At 36.9% G+C, this 21628-nt stretch overlaps 1 protein-coding gene across 1 annotated transcript in view; it reads left to right on the top strand.

The window, feature by feature from the left end:
* Nucleotides 1-21628, top strand: part of RFX6 (regulatory factor X6) — a 179813-nt gene that overhangs the window by 156612 nt on the left and 1573 nt on the right. Inside the window, exons 17-18 of the mRNA XM_053710808.1 lie at nt 4546-5052; nt 5261-5479. Of these exons, the coding sequence (XP_053566783.1) occupies nt 4546-5052; nt 5261-5479 (726 nt within the window). The remainder of the gene's footprint in view (nt 1-4545; nt 5053-5260; nt 5480-21628) is intronic.

Genomic DNA, 21628 nt, shown 5'->3' with positions numbered 1-21628 from the left:
CACATTTGCTATTTTTTGAGGCTCTGTTTCTGTTTGTCCTGTAGCATTGTCCATTTTAAAAATGTGGGCCTGATACGTCTTTTTAGCTAAACTTCTCACCAGCCAGGCACCGGCTTTGTTGCTGTTATGGAAATACATTTTCTTAAGATAAAAAGCTTTTTTGTTTTCATTCCGTTGCAAAAGCTGTCTAAAAGCCTCTCTAGTTTTATTGACTAACTGTGTAAGGTCTTCCCTCATAGGGTTGAGTTTATGACGTTGTTCCGCTAACTTTAACTCTGAGAGTAACTTGTTATATTCTGTATTGTATTTTTTTCCGTAGTATCGCTTTTTGCATAATCAACTCCCCCCTGATAGTTGCCTTATGGGCCAACCAATTGTTAATCCCATTCGTGTCTGTCGGAGTGTTGTGCTGGAAGAATTCTTTTATCTGCTCACCTATATATTTTTTGGTGGTTGGGTTGTGTAATATAGTGGGATCTAAACGCCATGGGACTTGGCGTTGAGGCATTGATGGCCAATTAAGTTCCAGAGTGATGGATGCATGGTCCGACCACGAAATCGGCAGGATATCCGCATCCGTGGCCAGTGCTATATTGTTATGGTCTATCAGCCAGTAATCTATTCTGGAATAGGAATGGCATGGGTGTGAGTAAAAGGTGTAACTACGTGACCTTGGATGATTCAGCCTCCATACATCCATTAGTAATAATGTATCTATCTTTTGGGTGATTCGTGTCCTGTGTTTTTGAGCTATTTGACTTTTCCCTGTGGAGCTGTCTACACAAGGGTCCAAAGTGATATTTAAGTCGCCACCTACTATTACCACTCCCCTCTGAACCTCTCCCAATTTAGTTAGAGCTCTATTGTAAAACTGTTGTTGACCAGTATTTGGTGCATAGATGTTCATTAACGTTAGTTGCGTATTATATAGCTTTCCTACTAGTAGCAAAAACCTGCCGTCCTCATCTGCATGCGTTTCTAAGACCTGGAATGGGATGTCTCTACTAATTAAAATGCCCACCCCATTCTTTTTCCCGATGTTAGAACTAAAAATTTGTTGAGTGTAAATTTTCGAATATAAGGGTGGGGCATTATTCTTTGAAAAATGTGTTTCTTGAAGGAATACTATCGATCCTTGTAATTTTTTAAACCAGGCCAGGGCCATGGACCGCTTGTTAGGAGAGTTCAGGCCCCTACAGTTTTGTGATATCAATTTTATATCATAAGGCATAGGCTAGATATCTGTTTTGTAGTAGCACATTCTTATTCTGTAATTCTATCGATTGGGCAATATAATACTTTATGACACATAGTAGAGACCAACAATAAACAAAAGAAAACAACACAAACCTGCTAACAAAATAAAACAATAACCACATTTTAACCATAAGCATGATCATTAGTTACAAACTCTCAAGTGAGAGGTAAATCAATAAGATAGGGGAATTCAAAGACCTAATTCGGTCTAGACACAGATGGGGTTTCAAAGCGTAAGGGAAGTGCACATGTTTATACATTCATTTTTTTTTTATTTATTTTTTTTAATAATTTATTTATTTATTTTTTCCTTTCTCCTCCTCTCCTCCTAACTAAGCTATAGCACCTCTAATACACAAAAAGGAAAAGAAAAACCAAAAAAAAAAAGGCAGAGTCTTTCACAGTCATTGGTAAATAGCCCTTATATGAGGTTGTATGCTCTCATAGTCTTTCCCACCGGGATTCGGCTTCAATTCCCAGGAAGGGGCTTCAGACATCACAACAAGATATACATAAAACAGTATTACCTGAGTGTAGAGTCTCTGCAAAACGGCAAGGACAGTCCAAGAACTGTCTTCAAGGCACCTGCGGACTACCTTGGTCGGCTTATTTCCCGAGTGGTCTGTTTCATCCAATGTCAGGATCTTGAGCTGCTGAAGAGCTACTCGGGATAGGAGCTCTTGTTCTTTTCCGTTGAACTGTTTGCCAGCGTGGTCTTTGCTGTAGTTGGTGAAGGCTTTCTGGAGCTTTTGTCTCGTGGAGTGATGGCAAGGAGGGCTGTGGTATTCCGAGTTGGGTGCAGAAGGGTTCCAAATCTTCTAGAGATCTATAGGTGTGCATTCGATTGTCCCTCAGCACCTTAATGCTGAAAGGGAACCCCCACCTATAAGGGATCCCTTTGTCCTGTAGATGTTGCGTCAAGAATCTTGTTTCTTTTCTGTTTTGTAGAGTGAGTGGGCTGAGGTCGGAATAAATTTGTAATTGTTGCCCTTGGTAGATTATTGATTGCTGTTGCCTCGCCGCTTTCATGATTCTTTCTTTGTCTAGATATCTATGAAACTTTATGATTACATCCCTTGGGGGGTCTTTGTCTTTAGGTTGTGGACGCAGCGCCCTATGGGCTCTATCTAATGGCAAATCAGTAAATTCTGGGACTTTTAGTATGGTTTTGAACAAGTCCTGTAGGGAGGAGAGCAGATTCTCAGGAGCAATTCTTTCTGGTAAGCCTCTAATCCTTATGTTCTGCCTCCTCCCTCTATTGTCCAGATCCTCTAATTTTTTTTTTTTTTTGAAGAAAGGATATTTGAGATTCTTGAGTGGATAATTTTCTGTTTATTAGGTCCATATCTGAGGTTTGAGTCTCTGACTGTTCCTCCAAGTATTCCACTCTGTTGCCTAATTCATTAACCTCTTTCCGTACCTCTGCTAGCCCATCCTTGATCATCCCCCTTTGTGGGGAGGTCTTTCAAGTCCGCTCTTGTGAGTGGAGTGTCTAGTGTCGTGTTTTGTAAATTTTCCCCCTTCTCTGGCGCCTGGGATGAGTCCTCATCATCTGTTGTCATTGCCTGGGTTGTTTTAAAAAACATGTTCATTTTATTAGAGCTAGCTTTCAAGCCCTTATCATTTTTGAGTGATCTTTTTGATGCCATACTTGTGTGGATAGGTAAAGCACAGAGTGAAATGTCTCTTCCTGGAGCTAGTGCCTTGCAGGTCACAAAGATAGGATATGATGTAGCTGCTAAACAGTTTTAAACCTTTTTGCGCCGCTCCTATTTCTCTTCTGATCTTTTTCTCCCTTTCCTTCTTTATTTATTTATTTACTTGTTTTTATTTAGGGATGTGGAGCTGTTTAGACAATAAAATCAGTCACAGGCCTGCTCAACTGTCAGTAAAAGTTCTCCAGGCAAGTGCAAATAAACAGTAGGAAAGTGGTGATGCTAGTGCTTGTATTTCTGTGACACTGTTTGCAGCTTTTAAGGATTCTGAATATTGTTAGGCAGGTCTGCTTATGTGTGCTAAAGAATTGTGTTTGAGGGTCTGATCTCAGTTTCTTGTGTCCCTTTGACAATTCCCCAGTTCAAGTAATAAGCTGCGTGTGCTTGCCGACCAGGCTGCAGCTGCTGTACAAAGGCTGTCCCTTATTTTTGCTGGCAGTTCACAGCTACAGGTTACTGGTCTGCAGCAATAGCGTGACACCCGTGAGAGCGACAAATCTCCAATGTGGCAACAAACAGGTTGCTCCCTGATCCCAGCGCTACAATCCGCTATGGTGTGAGTATACCCCTTTGCTTAATGTATAGCTGTAATGCGGTATGGCACTCACCTTACAAGTGCATGGGTGTTGTAATGGCCACCGCTCCGAAAACCTTCTCCTCGCTCCCTCCTCTGTGATATTCGTGCCCAGTTATAAAGAACAGGCAATTGGCCAAGTTAGATAGCCACGTTAAATAATAGTATCCGGTGTGAGATCTTTGTAGCGTTTCACGAGATCTTTGTCCTCCGTGCAGAGTTTATGTTAATCCTGTAATGGCGGATTTGGCGCTCCTTTTCCGGCAGTGCTGGAACAGATCTCTCACTTCCCTCTTGCTTAAAAAGTGTATCGAGGTTCTTTGCTTCTTAATACATACTCTAGTGCAACTAAAGCATAGTTTTATTTAGACTTATTCCCCCACTGTGTCTATTAACTCTCAGAGCTTCACTTCAAAGCGGCCATTTCAGTCCATGGTCGGCTCCGCCCCCGACAAAAATCTACTACTTATTTTTTTATCATCAATCTTACACACTGTTTATAGAGTCTTTATTCTACTCCCAACTTTATTGAAATCTCACTCAAGCATCAAGAAAGGACATCTGAGGGAGATACTCCTAAACAAGCGGACATTATGCAACTTAAGGAGTAAGTATACTGCACCATATTCACTGGGCTTTAATACAAACAACAAGCCTTTTTCTCTTTATTATCAGAGAAATCTACATTTTCCAGAGACCAGCGCCATCTACCATTGTTTTTTCTACTATTTCACGGTCCCTGGGGAGAGACTGAAAGAAGGCAGCAGTCATTTACTATAGAAGGAGAGTATTAGTTCTCAGTCCATTTGTGACAGATATTTGTTTATTGCCATCTGACATATTCTGTACACATTTATTTTCTGTAATTTATTAAACAACTATTAGGCAATAAAATAGTAAATAGCAAAGTATTTTTATGTTTACAATTTCAAAATCAAAATTAGGTCAGAACATATTAATTGTGAGTTTGAAAGTTATTTAATTTTATATATGTTGCAGATCATGTTGAGGTTTCCCAAAACACAGGACACCTGATGACGCCACCTATGTCCCCTGCCATGTTGAACCGAGGAAGTGTTATAAATCAAGGCCCAATGGTTTTAAGGCCTTGTAGTGTAGGCCCAGTGCTTCCTACACATTCTCAAATCTCCTCTTTTTCTGAGCCACTTTACCATAACATTCCACAAACAAACCAGAACTGTTTTGGAACTGGCACAAACTACCAACCCTTGTTTCGTGCTCAAACTTCCTCTGGTACTTTTCATCAGAAAGTGGATCCAAATCGTTATACACCCTTAAATGAGCAACACATTTCTAGAGACTATTTTACTAGCAGTTGTGCAGTGTCTCCATACAGTTCCCGTCCTTCTACAAATTATGGATCTACATCAAATGCACAAGATATAGCCAGCATGCAGCTCCTTAATCCAGGGGGATACAACTTTTTAAGTGGATCAATTTCTGGAACCTGTCAAGAAGGAACTTATTCTTCAAATAATTCAAATGGTATTTATATATTTTTTTTAAATAAACTAACTTGCTTGTTTTATGATTGACAGCTATTCACTTCATGATCTTTGGTGGTTAGACACTGTAAAAGAGATATGTCTATTGAGTAAGTTCTATGCGTATCACAGTTGTGCTGTATAGGTATTGTATTCTGTTTATGCAACGTGTAGAATTTAAGTTTTTGGAAATACATTTTCTTTTACAGGATACTATGGAAATAATTTAAGCTACCAAGAATCCCACAGGCTTGGTTCAATGATTGATCAACATGTGTCTGTAATTAGCAGTGTTAGCAGCATTCGGTCTCTACACTCATTCAATGACATTCACGATCCACTTAATATTCTAGATGACAATGGAAGAAAGCAGATTGGCTCTTATTATACAGACTCGTCATCTCCTATAATTGGTCACAACTCAATGTGTAAGTTGTAAACAATTCTTCAAATGAGATTTATTTTTATTTTTTACATATATGTTGTCCATTTCTCCAAATATTGGGCAAATAATATCTGATGTAATTTTATGTGGGGAGATGCATTAATAATTTGATTAAATAAAGGGAACATTAAACAGCCAAAAAGCCAATAAAGTATTCTTGTTTTCAAAATTCTGTAAAGTACCTAATCCATCGATCTGATTTGCAGCATTTTAGAGAATTTTCTTTTTGGTCTCTTTAAGGGGCATGGGATAAGCCTCCCCCCCCCTTTTTTTACACAAAGCAAATAGGGTTTAATATCCCTTTAAAAGAAGATTATTCACAAGAAAGAATTATTATACAATGAGACATATATAAGCCATGACTATAGTAAACATTCTGCATTAATGAAGAAAAATATTCTTTCTTGTGGAATATATTCTATGGAGGCATTAAAGAACTGAACCGAGTGGTTGCTTGGGCTATTGCAGAGACATTCTCTAAAATTTCACAAAATGATACTGGAGACCACTTAATCCATACTTAGCCATGCCCAACAACTACCCTGAGACTCTGGTCATGAAGGGTTCTTGTCCTGTCAATTGATTTTCTGATTGTGCCAGAAGGAACTCAACCTTGACCCCAGCCCAGCACAATGTCCCCCAATCTTTTCATCCCAGACAATAGAAAGGTAAATGTTAAGAGGTATACTTTAAATATAAGTTATTAGTGCCATCTATGTATGTATTATTGGTTATCTGGAAAATGCTCCAAATAAACAAGTATTTGTTTAAATCTATGATGCTGTTTGGAGTAGCCCATTGATTTAGATACTAAAGTAACAAGAGCATTACTTTAATAATTGTTACTAAGTTTTATAATAAAATTAGATGATAAAATCATCACATGTATCTATATAGCAAATGACCTTGGTCAAAAAACACTCACAATGTACATTTTTCCAAAATAAAATTCACATCTTAAAAATATTAATATTCCAATAAAGCCAGATAATAATACAGCATAGTTATTGATGATTTCAAAATTGTTAGCCAAACCTTTAATACCGTTATGAGAACAAGGAGAGGAAAATAAAGGGGGAGGGGGTTTACAAGAAAGATCTGTTCTCACATTAAAAAGTTTAGTGCACGGTTTAAGTTAACCTGGTAGGATACAAGAGTTATTGCAACCTATTGCTCCTATAGGAAGCCTCAGAATACAATATTCAAAGTTCCCAAGTATTAAAAAACTGGGGGGTTTTTATCCAAAAAAACTGCTGATATACTAGTCATCTGGAAGAAAAAAAGTATTTATCTCTTATAATGAGCTATGCATATTCTAGTGGCTGTACAAATTATCGCTGCTAATTTAATATATTTAGGGGAGAGCCTTGGAATATGATGGTGCAGTAATGCCCACATAGGAGACAGTTGTATTTGTCAAATACTAAACTTAACAATTCAGAAGTCTGGCCCAAGATATGGGCCACTGATCTGTAGTGCCACCACATGGGGATGTATGTTCCCTTTTCCTCACACCCTAAAAAGCAGACCTGGCTATTGTACCCCTTACTAGCATATAGTCTCAATGGGTACAAATACCATCTATAGGCAACTTTTAGATAATTTTTCTTCTGGTTCTCATTCTCAAGAGAAAAAGAATATCCACACCTCCAGATATCAGCCCATTTTTCTGGGGTCCATTCTACTTCCACTTCAGCTTCCCAAGACTGTAGGAACCTTGCTTTATTACCATTATTTGGAAAATTGAAAAGATGATATAGTTTAGCAATAGCACCCCTTGGCCTATGTTTACATATATTGTCAAAAGACTAGGGGACAGTAATTGTAAAATTTCTTGAACCCTGGATGGAAATAGTGAAATCAAGTATGTTTATCAGTAGGGTCTGAGTACAGGAAGAGGAGGGAGTATAGTAAAATCATGAGGGGATCTGAGGTGAAAGGTGTATAGAGGCAGACAAATACAGGGAATAGCTATAGATATAGAGCATATAATGACATAAAAATATATATCTACATGGCATAAAGATGTAAAAAGATATGTATTTAAGTATACAGGGAGGGAATATAAATATAAATGTTTATGTACTATTATGTGTACATGCGGCTTTGTGTACACACTGAAGGAAGATTGAAAAAAAAAAATGACATAGGTATGGACATAAGCCTACTTATGTACCTATGAGTGGGGAATATAAAATGTACTTGACCATATGAAAGTATATTTCAAAAAGCTTTAATAATGTGTCAAGAACCCAGTCAGAATTTAGTCCAGTATTTAAAGTTTTATAGTGCAGTATCATTTTCAAATGTTTTTCTTTTCAGGGTGTTTTTGAAGTTGCCTCTGAAAATCTTGATTTTGAGGTTTTCGATGGATGGTCAGATTGGTTGAAATGGTGACCAACAGGAGTGCAGTATTTTGTTTCACAGTGATTTTTGATTGAGTGTCTGTGTGCAAGTTTATCCGAAAGTGCAGTTTTTTGGCTTTTCTCCAATATAACATTCCACTTCACATGAAGTGCAATGTATCATGTATACCACATTTACAGATATACAGGAATATGACCCTTTAATGTTATAAGATTTATTCTTGTGATTTGCTGTGCTTTTTTCACAAATGTGTTGATGTAGTTTGCTAGAAGTTTATTGCAGCGCTTGGTGTTCTCGTTCTAGTTTTTTGTGGACCAGTTTCTGTTTTAGGTTAGGTGATTGTCTGAATGCCAGGATTGGGGGTTGTGGAAATATTTTTTTGAGTGTGGGATACTCTGTAAGTAGTGGCTTTAAATCTTTTAGGATTTCTCGTATCCCCTCTTGAGCAGGGTTGTATTTGACTATGTGATATATTTTTCTTCTCCCTGTATTGTAATAAGTGTTCACGTGGGGTATTCAGGGCAGAGTTATTTCTTTTGTAAGATTATGAGAGTCCATAAGTGTCCATAAAATGTAGGATATATATTTCCAGCGGTCAGGAGGAGGTCAAGAACCTTTACAAGAGCATTTCTATCTTATCATTTATTGGGAGCTCAGACCTGACTTCCATATTTGCTTAGGGAAGACTTCAGGTTAATTTATCCAAGATTCTAAGTGAAACAGGGGTAAAGTAATGGCATGTCAGTACCCTCACGGGTAAATCTCTCTGCCATAATTGCTCGTCCCTTAGCCTCCACCTGAGGGGTTGCAGGTACTTCCGCAAGTATCCTCTGCAGTATATTTACTTGCACTGGATGAGCTCTCTACTGGATCAGCATTCTGTGAGGGAGAAAGGCCTCAACAAGCTGATAAGATATAGTGTAGAGATGCTGCAGTCCAGGTAAGTGACTCAGACACTAAACACAGCCCAGGAACTATCCCTAGTACTTTCCTTTTATAGACACTACATAGTTGGGGGTTTACAGCCTTTAAACATGGAGCTTTATCTATGTGTTTAACACAAGCATTTCCAGAATTCAGACTCAAAATTCCTCTTATTTCATTCTCCTATACCCCTTCATAGCTCTCACTATGTTTTTGCATGGGTTACATTTTTTGCCTTTAAAAAAAATAAAGGCATCACTGTCTCTTTAAGAAAACAGCTAACTGCCTTATGAAATTAGTGATCAAGCTCATTGTGGATGCAGTTTGGGGGGGGGAGACAGAGGCAGGATCAAAGTGGAACATTTTATACATTTAAAGAGTGTTTTTTGAGTTTTTACTCGCAAGCTTTGACCTACATAACGTTCCAGAGTTAAGCTGCATACTGCAGTCCATTATTCCTGTTTATTATGAAAAACTGTTCCAGTGGACCAAATTGCATGATTAAGGGTTGTTAACCCAAAACATCGCTTGTATATCTGATGACTCTGATGTTCCAATAAAGTCTTATCTACAATCCTAGTGCTGTGGAATATTTTGGACATTGCATACTTTGGCGTGTCTGCAGTAACCCCCTCCTGCGTGTACAGGACAAAGTGGTGCGGTGCTGTGTCTATTTGTGATTGTACCAGTGGACCAAATTAACCAGTGTGTTAATTTTGTCCCACATCTCTGGTTTGCAACCCATAATCCTGTCAGTATATTTAGTGCCCATGCCTATTTATATGGCTCAAGAAGATTCCACTGAATTTTTTACCAGAGTTTAAAACAAATCTTGGAAAGACTATGATGGAGCTTTTAGCGGGCACCCCCAAACCAAGTAAGCGTAAGCGAAAATCTGGATATTTACCTCACATCCCCTGAAATACGTAGGATTCTGTACCCCAGACTCAGTTATAACTTGACTTACAAAGCTTTGACTCAGCTGAGTCTTTTTCTGAGGGTGAAATTTCCTCTGAGGGCTCTAAACCAGCAACTGAGCCAGAGTCTGATTCCAAGTTTAGATAAAAAATGTGGATCATATCCGCTTCCTGCTTCAGGTATCAGAACCAAATCCACAGGATTCCAAGCCTGTAAATAAGTTGAATCAGGTCTTTAAAGCTCAACTCACAGTGCTTAAGGCATTTGAAGCACCAGATCTGGTTACAGAATATATAACCAAAAAACAGAAATTCATTAAGCACCTTCTAACAGGTTCAAAATAATTTATCCACTTTCAGAAAATAATTTAACAGCCTGGGAAGTAGTCCTTAAAGGGACATTAAACCCAATTTTTTACTTTCATGATTCAGATAGAAAATATAATTTTAAACAACATTCCAATTTACTTCTATTTTCTAATTTGCTTCATTCTCTTGACATACTTTTCTAAAAAGCATATCTAGATAGGCTCAGTAGCTGCTGATTGGTGGCTGCACATAGATGCCTCGTGTGATTGGCTCAACCATGTGCATTGCTATTTCTTCAACAAAGGATATCTAAATAATGAAGAAAATTAGATAATAGAAGTAAATTTGAATGTTGTTTAATATTGTATTCTCTATCTGGATCATGAAGAAATAAATTGGGTTTAATGTCCCTTTAAGGTTGATGGAGCGACTTCCACCAAGGAGGATAATTCTTTGTTTAGGGATCCAATGGACGGCAAATCTGAGTCCTTACTTTATTTTCTTAATCAGCTCTTCAACTTAGACCTGCAGTAGCAATCACCTGTGTGGCTGCTGCAGCATTCTTCTGGTGTGATTCTCTTTCTCAGATGGTGTCTAATTAATCTTCTGAGGATATTCACAACTGCATTAAAGTCCTTAAGATGGTTAATGATTTAATTTATGATGCATTTTATTAAAACTGATGTCAAGAATATGTTAATTGCTGTTTTATTAAAGAAAGCTTTATGGCTTAAATATTGGTCAGCTGATATGGTCTCTAAGAATAGGCTATTATCTTTCCCTTTTAAAGGATGATGCTTTTTGGGTCAGAATTGGATTTTATTATCCAAACTGTCACTGGGGGGAAGGGGCTTTTCTACTTCAGGACAAGAAATCTAAGGAGAAGTACAAACAAACAAATAATTTTCATTCCTTTTACTCCCTTAGAGATCAAAAGTCCCCCTCCAACCAAAAGTCTGAATCCTCCAAACCTTCTTGGAAGCCAAGATCCTCTTGGTCTAAGAACAAACAGACCAAAAAGCCCAATTCCAATTAGAAATCTGCATAAAGGGACAGCCCCTTGTCCAGAAGATCTTCTGGTAGGGGGCAGATTAATTGGGTTTCATAAGGCTTGGTCTCAATTAGTTCAGAATCCCTCAATTCTTAATATCATATCCCAGGATTATCACATAATCTTTCACACAAGACCTCCCTGAGCAACGGTTTTATCTGTCTAAAGTTCCAAAGGATCCTGTAAAGGCAGCTGCTTTTGTTCAATGTGTTCAACACTTAGTGGACATAAAAGTGATCCAACCTGTTCCAAACTCTCAACAGGGACAGGGTTTCTATTCCAATATGTTGATTGTCCAAAAGAAGGAGGCCCTAAAGACTGTGAACAAATTTGTTTGCGTACCTTGTTTCAAAATGGAAATGGTCCGTACCATTTTGCCTCTAGTTCAGGAAGGTCAATTGATGACAACCATAGATTTAAAGGATGCTTATCTACACTTCCCAATTCACAAGGACCATTTCAAGTTTCTAAGATTTGCATTTCTCAACAATCATTAGCAATTGGTGACCCTCCCTTTCCATTTGGCTACAACCCCACACATCTTCTTGAAGGTATTAGGAGCTCTCTTAGCAGTGATCAGAGCACAGGGAATCTCCATTGCCTCTTATTTGGATGATATTTTGGTCCAAGCTCCATCTCTTTCTCTGGCTACTGCTCATACCCACAGGATGGTATCTGTCCTTAAGGAAAATGGATGGGAAATCAATATCCCCAAAAGTTCTTTATCCCCAGCCACAAAGGTGGTTTTTCTAAGAGTGATAATAGATTCTGTTCAAATGCGCTTGTTTTTCAAAGATACTCACAGAACCAAACTTCAGACTGCCTATCGTTCCCTACAGATGGCTCATTCTCCATCTGTAGCACAATGAATGGAAGTAGTGGGTCTTATGGTGGCAGCATCAGACACAGTACTTTTTGTTCGCTTTTATCTTCATCCTTTACAATTGTCCATGTTTCAACAGTGGTCAAAGGATTGTTCAGATAGAGCTCAGTTGTTCAGTCAAACCATCTCTCTCACGGTGAAGGAAAAGTCCCTATTTGGAACTTCTTTTCTTTGGCCTGACTGGGACGTAGTCACTATGGATACAAGTCTGATGGGTTGGGAGTCCCAGAGAGCACACAGAGTATTTACCTGCAGAAGGCAAGGTTACCTATCAACATCCTAGAATTGTGTGGGATTCTCTGGGCCCTTTAATCTTGGCCCCTTCTCAAACAAGAAAAATGAATAAGATTCCAGTCAGACAACATCACTGCCATGGCGAACATCAATCATCAGGGAATCAAAGTCCCTTAGCAATGAAAGAGTTATCTCACATTCTGTCTTGAGCAGAGGAAAACCACTGCACCCTATCAGCCATTCACATTCCCAGAGTCAACAATTGGGAAACAGGTTACCTAAGTCATCAGTCTGTCCATCCATGAGAATGATCTGTTCATCAGGACTTGTTTGATCAATTGGTCCTGAGGTGGGTTCTTTCAGAAATAGATCTAAGGGCGTCCAAATTGAAATGCAAACTTCCGGTTTATTGTGTCAGGTCAAGAGATCCAAGAGCTTACATGATAGATGCTCTAGTCTGTCCTTGGAACTTTCAACTGACCTATCCTTTTCCCCTGTTTGTTCTTCTTCCAAGAGTCATTGCCAGAATCAAACAGGAATCAGCTTCTGAAATTCTCATAGCTCTGGCGTGGACCTGCAAAATTTGGTATGCAGACCTAATTCAGATTTCTCTTTCACCATGGGCTCTTCCCCTAATTAAAGATCTGCTGTCTTAAGGACCTTTGTATCATCCGGATCTCAAACCTCTGAATTTGATGGTGTGGAGGTCGAACACCTAATTCTCAAAAACAGTTTTCTCTGATTGTTATCTCTACTGTACTACAAGCCAGAAAGCGTGTCACACAGATAATTTATCATAAGATTTGGCAAGCTTACTTTCTTTGGTGTTCTTATACAGCTAAATCTTGAAGAATCCCTAGAATTCTTCAATGCCTTCAGGATGGAGTGGATAAGGGTTTGTTGGTTTAATTCTTTAAAGGGTCAAATTTCTGAATGATCTGTTTTGTTTCACACGAAGCTAGCTAAGTTGCCTGATTTTCAAACAATTGTACAAGCCTTTTTGAGAATTTGCCCTGTTATTAGGCCCATTTGTCCACCTTGGAATTTGAATCTGGTTCTTTCTGTTTTGCAAAATCCCCGTTTTGATCCTATGCATTCTTGGATCTAAAGTTATTATCAGTTCTGTCTTCTGATCACCGCCTCTAAAAAGAGTAACTGCTCATTCTTCTAGGTCTCTATCTACTTAAAAAATGATACCTCCTTGGAACAGATTTGAAAGGCGGCAACTTGGTCTACTCTCATACATTTTCTAAATGTTATCTTTTTGATATTTATGCTTCTTCTGAAGCTGCTTTTGGCAGGAAAGTCCTTCAGGCTTCAGTGTCCAGGAAATAGGAACTGCAATCATTTTGTCCCACCCATCCTTAACATGGACTCTCATTTTGTGTATTGTATGTTATGGACATCTATACTAACCAATACATTTCTGGGAGGATGGGATTCCATAGGACCCTCCTGTATTTTTTCTATATGGGCGACAGTTCTTATTTGCACCTCTTAACCCTGTTTTTTGTCTTTCCTACCTTTTCAGTCTCTATCCTCTGCTTGGCTATACATAAACTGAGTGGAGAGAGTAGGTGGGAGGGATTAAAGCTCTTGTGAGGGTTGAATCTTGACCTCTTGTTGGCAGAAATTTATTGGTAAATATAAATTCTGTTTTGTTTGTTTGTTTTTTATTTATAACACTTGTTTTTGTAGCCTTTTTGTTAAAATGATTGAGATGTTTGTCATGGTCCTTGGTATCTGAGCAAATTATGTGATATCTGGTAGCCTGGCTGTAGATTATGGATGTTTTAACGTGACTTAGGTGGGAGCTGGAGCTGTGGAGATAGATGCATATATCTGTTGGTTTCATGTATACAGATGAGTGCAGTTTGCCCATTTGTGATGGATATTTGTTGTATCCAGAAAGTTGACACATTCTTTAGAAATGTTAATTATAAGTTTGATTGATAGGTGAAATAAATTAAATGATTTATGAAAATGTTCTATTTTTCCTCCTTCAGTCCATATGACGAATACATCATCAATGTTGTGAAAGTATTTAAAGGGTTTGTTAGGGTAAGTGGCTAGGAATCTCTGATCTAATTCAGTCACAAAGAGGTTTGTGTACTGTGGTGCCATTTTGGTGCCCATGGCTGTCCTCATGATTTGTAGATAAAATTATTAAAGGGGAAATAATTGTGTGTGAGTATAAATTCTGACTGTAGAAGAGCTATATTTGTGGTTTGGGCTGTAGGAGGAAAGACATTTTAAGCAGGTATCAATACCATCTTCATGTGGAATATGGCTGTATAGGGATTCCACATCCATTGTCAGAAGTGTGGTATTCTCTGGCAGTTCCTTTATCTGGCTGATTTTGTTAAGAAAGTCAAGTCAGTGGTGTCATTTATAAAGCTAGTAGTGTTGATAACTAAGGGATTAAGAATATTCTCCACTAAGCCAGATATTTGGTCAGTTATAGTACCAATACCTGTTATTAATGGTCTCCTGGTATGCTGATTTTTGGGAGCATGTAAAATGTCCCCAAGCTAGGATTAGAGGGCACCAGTTTGTCAAATTCCTGTTGAGTGTGTATATTGAATGTTTTTATTATTTTTCTTAGTTACATAGTATATTACTGGATGGGCTCCTTTTCTAGTTATTTGTAATACGTTTGATCTGACAATTGTATATTCATGATCACAACTGCTCATCCCTTGTCTGCAGGCTTAATGGTAATATTTTTATTTCTTCTTAAGTTTTTTTATAGTGTTTTTTCTAAATGTGAAAGGAAACACTTTTTTTTCTGCTGTGTGTTAATTAGGGATGCAGTTCTCAACTACAATCTAAAGACCGCTGCTCCATAACTCTGTCCACCTGCTCTGATGAGGCGGACAGGAATCGCCGGAATTCAACCCGATCAAGTACGATCGGGTTGATTGACACCCCCCTGCTGGCGGCCCATTGGCCGTGAGTCTGCAAGGGGCGGAATTGCACCAGCAGCTCTTGTGAGCTGCTGGTGAAATGCTGAATACGGAGAGCGTATTGCTCTCCGTATTCAGCAAGGTCTTGCGGATCTGATCTACACTGTCGGATAAGGTCCGCAAGACCTATGATAAATAGGCCTCAATGCGTTTATTTTTTTGGTAATTTAGTAATTTGTAATTAGGTTTAATAGTAGATTTAAATAATTTTAGTAGGGTTAAGTTTTTTTAATATGTAATTTAGTTAATTTAATTGGTAGTTTAATTTAAGTGTAGTATAATAGTTAGGCTAGGTTAATTAATAGTTTAAAAATAGTTTATTTTAATTCTACAGGTAAGTTTAAATTTATATGAAATAGGGATGTTGTAATTTTAATTTAAAGTTAGCGGGTTGTTAGATTTAGGGGTTAATAGCTTAATTTAGTTTATTGTGATGTGGGGGGCTGGCAGTTTAGGGGTTAATAAGTTTAGTTGGTGGTAGTGATGTGGGAGGCCAGAGGTTTAGGGGTTAATATGTTTATTTAGTGGCGGTGGGGTCTGGGAGAGCAGCGGAATAGGGGTTAATACGTTTATTTAATGGCAGCGGGGTCCGGGAGCGGCGGAATAGGGGTTAATAACTTAATTTAGTGGTGGCGGGGTCCGGCAGCGGCGGAATAGGGGTTAATAAATTTTATTTTGGTTGCGGCGATGACGGGGCGGCAGATTAGGGGTGTTTAGACTCGGGATTTATGTTAGGGTGTTAGGTATAAACGTTACTTGCTTTCTACCATATAAATCAATGGGATATCTGGCAGCATCTAACATAAGCTTTCGCTGCTTTCAGACTCCCATTGATTCCTACGGCATCCGCGGCCTCCAGGGTGGTGGATTGAAAACCAGGTACGCTGGGCTGGAACAGCCGTGAGCGTACTTGTTAACTATTTGATAACTTTGAAAAACTGTCAAATAGAGCTGAATGTGTATTCGGAACATCTGTAATGACGTAAGCATTGATCTGCGTCGGATTGAGACTGGCAGATCGTATGTTACATCACAACTTTTGCCGGTCTGTATGTAGGCTTTGCTAACTAGATCGGATCAAGCTTGCAACAATTACGCTGTGGAATTTTATCGTATTTGCGGTAGATGGCTTGATAAATATCCACCTTTATATCAGCCCCAAGTGTTCTCTTGTAAACATCCCTTTCCGATTTGAAATTATGTATCCCAGAGAGCCTTGTGACTTTCTATAGAAGGCAACTTTCTGGGACTTTCAGGTTTCACCCTTTTTCTTATAGAATTTAGTGAGTTCAGCCCTTGTGATGCCTGCACTTAAATTTCTCTCCAAACTAGAGAATATTTACTTATCTGACCCATAAAAAAGTAAGGATGCTCCTTGGGAAATCAAAGCTGTCAGTTCTATTTTAAATAGAAGAAATACAAAGTGCAATGGAATTTGTAATACATAAATATAAAAAGTATGAGCCTAATTTGTTATAGTTACTCAGAAAATTTTAAAGCTTAATCAGAATTTGTAAAATCACAGTCCCAAATACACTACCATATACAAAACAAAATACAAAATAGAAAGCTCAAAGTTTAAATATAATTAAACTTAATCTAAAGTCTAAAGTAATATAAAATACAAAAGCACAAAGTATAAATGCATAAGAACTCTCATGTCATGTAGTGCTATATTGCACTGGGCTTGTCATTTTTCACAAAACAGAAATGCAGCAAATGCCCCTTGGAGAAGTAAAGCAAAATCTGCATTTAGAATTTCACTAGGGATCTCACATTGCTAGGGGATCATTTTATATCATCTCATCTGAACGGATAGGTTTTTATTTTCATGCCCTCAATGAGGAGGACCACACCAGTAATGCGCCTTTGTTCACTTGTACTACCTGCTATGCCTTTGACTGTTTTATACACCACATTTTATATATAACACACTCATTCCAATTATACATACTCTAGCCACTAATTTTCCAGATCACAGACTACCATGAAATACCTGTCTATATCTCAGCAACGGAAACATATTAAATATATCCACAAGGATTCATTTTGATTATTTTATCTCATGACCCTTTTTCATTCAAATTATTGTGCAAATATAGAGCTATCATGATGCCATTTTGACCACTAATAAACTATGCCCACCTAAACATACAGTAAATATTACATTTTCAGCTCCTTTTTGTTTTTGTTTAAATACCAATTCCTCTAATGCCTCCCACATCTGATTTCTTCAATAACATACTATTATGCATATTATGCATATTGCTCTTAACAAAACCTTTAGATTAATGCACACATTTTGCTTCACCTCCTAATTATTTGAATAGCAGTGGAAAAAATGTACTACGCACCCTCTTTAGGATTGCCAGCTTCACTGTCCTCTTGAGCTTCACTAGTTTTTATGACATTATATACATCTTAGAGAAAAGTGCTATTTAGCATAACATAGGTGCTGTTTATACTGTAAGGGTTTGGTACTCTGGTTAAACTGGAGTGGCTTTTGAGACTACTTAGTAAATGTTGTTCACTATATCCTGAGAATATTTCCATGTTTGGTTAAAATTAAAATATTGCCACCAAAGAATAAAAAGTAAGGTTTTAATTTATATGTTACATATAAATTACAATTGTAACATTTCCAAAATTATGGCACAATGCAAGAATGGTAATACAAATTTTCCATTATACTTCTCTTTTAACTCAAAGGGGCATATTTATCAAGCTCCGTATAGAGTTTGATGCCCCGTGTTTCTGGCGAGCTTTCAGGCTCGCCGGAAACACAAGTTATGAAGTAGCGGTCTAAAGACCACTGCTCCATAACCTGTCCACCTGCTCTGAGGCGGCAGACAGAAATCGACAGAAATCAACCCGATCAAATACGATCGGGTTGATTGACACCTCCTGATTGTCCGATTGTCCGCAAATCTGCAGGGGGCTGTATTGCACCAGCAGTTCACAAGAACTGCTGGTGCAATGATAAATGCTGAGAGCGTATGCTGTCGGCATTTATCGATGTGCAGCGGACACGATCCACAATATTGGATCATGTCCACTCGCACAATAATAATTCGGCCCCAAAGTATTTTGGTAATATTTGCTACACTAGCATATCATGAACACCGTAAAAGTTTTTTTAACACCATAGTAACTACCCAAATAACTTTTCAGCAGAATAAACATTAGTAATCTAGAATTAGCACCACCGGTGCAGCATAATTAGTTACAGAAAGAAGACAAAACAGAAAGGGGTTAACATAACTGGGAAATTGGATAGATACACAACAGCCATTTGCCTGCCCTTACTTATCAATGAATCCTAGATGTCCTCCCTAACAGGCCACATTTTGAGGATATCTGAACTAGAGCACAGGTGAAATAATCAGCTGATTAGTACACATGGTTATTTTACCTGCTCTCATCCAAGGTAATCCTGAAAACCTGGCCTGTTGGGGAGGCATGAGGACAGGTTTTAAAACCAGTGTTCTAACCCAATAGATTGTGTACCCTTTTCACACCTTTAATTCCCAAAGATTCTCTTTAAACAACTTTTAAAATTAAAGGGACAGTCAAGTCCAAAAAAACTTTCATGATTTAAATAGGTCATGTAATTTTAAACAACTTCCCAATTTACTTTTATCACCATTTTTGCTTTGTTCTCTTGGTATTCTTAGTTGAAAGCTAAAACTAGGAGGTTCATATGCTAATTTCTTAGACCTTGAAGACCGCCTCTAATCTGAATGCATTTTGACCACTAGAGGGCATTAGTTCATGTGTTTCATATAGATAACACTGAGCTCATGCACGTTAAGTGACCTAGGAGCCAGCACTGATTGGCTAAAATGCATGTCTGTCAAAAGAACTGAAATAAGGAGGCAGTTTGCAGAAGCATAGATACAAGGTAATCACAGAGGTAAAAAGTATATTAATATAACAGTGTTGGTTATGCAAAACTGGGGAATGGGTAATAAAGGGATTATCTTTCTTTTTAAACAACACAAATTCTGGTGTTGACTGTCCCTTTAAGCCAACAGCCATCTAAGGGCCAGATTACGAGTGGAGCGCTGTTACACGCAAGCAATAAGGGGTTTATTGCTAGTGATGGTGCATGTTGGAAGTAGCGTGCGTATTACAAGTTGAAAGTATACTTGTTTGCTCAAGCACAATTGAATGTAACGTGCATCGGGTTATGGCTGGTTAACTGTTACGCTTGAATAAAAAAATTAACAAAAATTTCCAAAATACATGGTCTCAGGTGTTAGGGGAAAAAAAGGCTGCAAAGGGCTTTAACATAGAAATACATGCATATACATGTCTAAATATGTATATATATATATATATATATATATATATATATATATATATATATATATATATATATATATATATATGTGTGTATATAAGTGTGTACATATGTGTTTACGTATTTCTGTGTTTTACTGTATATTTACTGCTGTACATATTTAACATTCCAATGTTCTTCACATACAGGATAATGTCCTTTTTATTCTTAAAGGACCAATAAACAAATTCATGATACAAGGTCAATTCAATAGCACTTAGTCTGAACTTCAAATGAGTAGTAGAGTTTTTTTCTGACAAATTTCAAAGTTATGTCTATTTCCATTCCCCCTTATCATGTGACAGTCATCAGCGAATCACAAATGCATATACATATATTCTGTGAATTCCTGCACATGCTCATTAGGAGCTGGTGACTCAAAAAGTGTAAATATAAAAAGACTACACATTTTGTTAATGGAAGTGAATTGGAAAGATGTTTAAAAGTGTGTCCCTTTAAATACATATTTATATAAATGTGTGTAAATACCTATAACTGCATATATGTTCCTATAGATATGTATTGTACATGAACTGGATCAGATATATATAGACATATATATTTAAAGGGACATTAAACGCTAAATAAATGCTAGATAGAATGATGTATTTAAAGAAAAGATTAGTCTGAGAATATCATGTACATGTATTTTTAAAGTTGCATTAGCTGTTTAAATAGTGACAAAATAAGTTTAAAGTTTTAGTGTCTATAAAACAATGGGGCTTCAATGTTGTAACTTAGGTTACCTTCTCTGCTGTGGCCAATTAGGGACAGTTATAAATAGGTCACCGGAGAGTGCAGCCAATGGATGTGTGGAATATAACAGTGTTCTGTACTTCCATTTCTAACAGGAACTGAAATATTATGTATCACTTTAAATTACCATCTCAAAGTGTTTAATGTCACTTTAATAATAAAAAGTACATTGTTTTTATATGAAGAACATAGGAATGTAAAATATGGGTTTTGTACATCGCGTTTCTCAATTTAGATCCCAACATGGTCAAGCTAGAGTACATGAGTATTCTTAAGGCACGTTATTGCAATATTACATATAAAATATATATATATATATATTTTTTAATAAAAATTAAAAATTATTAAATATACTGTAATATATATATTATATGGATTATTTAGAATATTTTACAGTATGTTTAATAACTTTTAATAATTTATATTAATTTTTAAATATATTTTATATGTAATATTTCAATAACGCCTCTTAAGAATCCTAAATTCTTATGTGCGTTAACCGGACCACGTTGCGATCTAAATAAGAAACGCGATGCGCAAAATGCATATTTTGACAATCCTTTCTACTTCACATAGAAAATAATGTACTTTTTATTAATAAATATATATTTCTATATATATCTGATACTGTTCATGTAAAATAAATATCTATACCTATATATCTATAGGAATAAATATACAGGCATAGGTATATACTAGGGATGGGCGAATGTGTTTATATCCGAATTCGAATGTTAGAACGAATGTTATTGTAGAAATTTGATTTACATAATAGAATGTTGATAAGAACGAATATTCTTAAAAATTCAATTTTCTAATGTTATTTACAGTTTTCGAATGTCACATTCGAATCGAATATCACATTTGAATCGAATGTCACATTCGAATTCGAATATTACATTTATAAAACACAGTATTAGACTAGAAATACTATTTCGAATTCGAATGTCACATTCGAATCGAATATCACATTTAAAACACAGTATTAGACTAGAAATACTATTTCAAATTTGAATGTGACATTCAAATTCGAATGTAGCATTCAAATTCGAATATTACATTTATTAAACACAGTTGTAGACTAGAAATACTATTTCAAATTTGAATGTCACATTCAAATACGAATATTACATTTCGAAATTGAATGAATACATAGCTAAACATTCTATTATTCGAACGAATATTTTCGAATTTTATTGAAAAATTCGAAAACAAAAATTCGAAAATAGAATGTTAGAATGTTATATAAACATTCAAAATTCGATTTGAACGAACGAATGTATCAAAATTGGTTTAAATTTCGAATTTTTAGAAACATTCGCCCATCCCTAGTATATAAACACACACATATATATATATATACACAAATATGTATTTAAGAAT

This window comes from Bombina bombina, chromosome 4 (genome assembly GCF_027579735.1).
Source record: "Bombina bombina isolate aBomBom1 chromosome 4, aBomBom1.pri, whole genome shotgun sequence".
NCBI lineage: Eukaryota > Metazoa > Chordata > Amphibia > Anura > Bombinatoridae > Bombina > Bombina bombina.
This window is presented reverse-complemented; position numbering and strand designations above follow the sequence as displayed.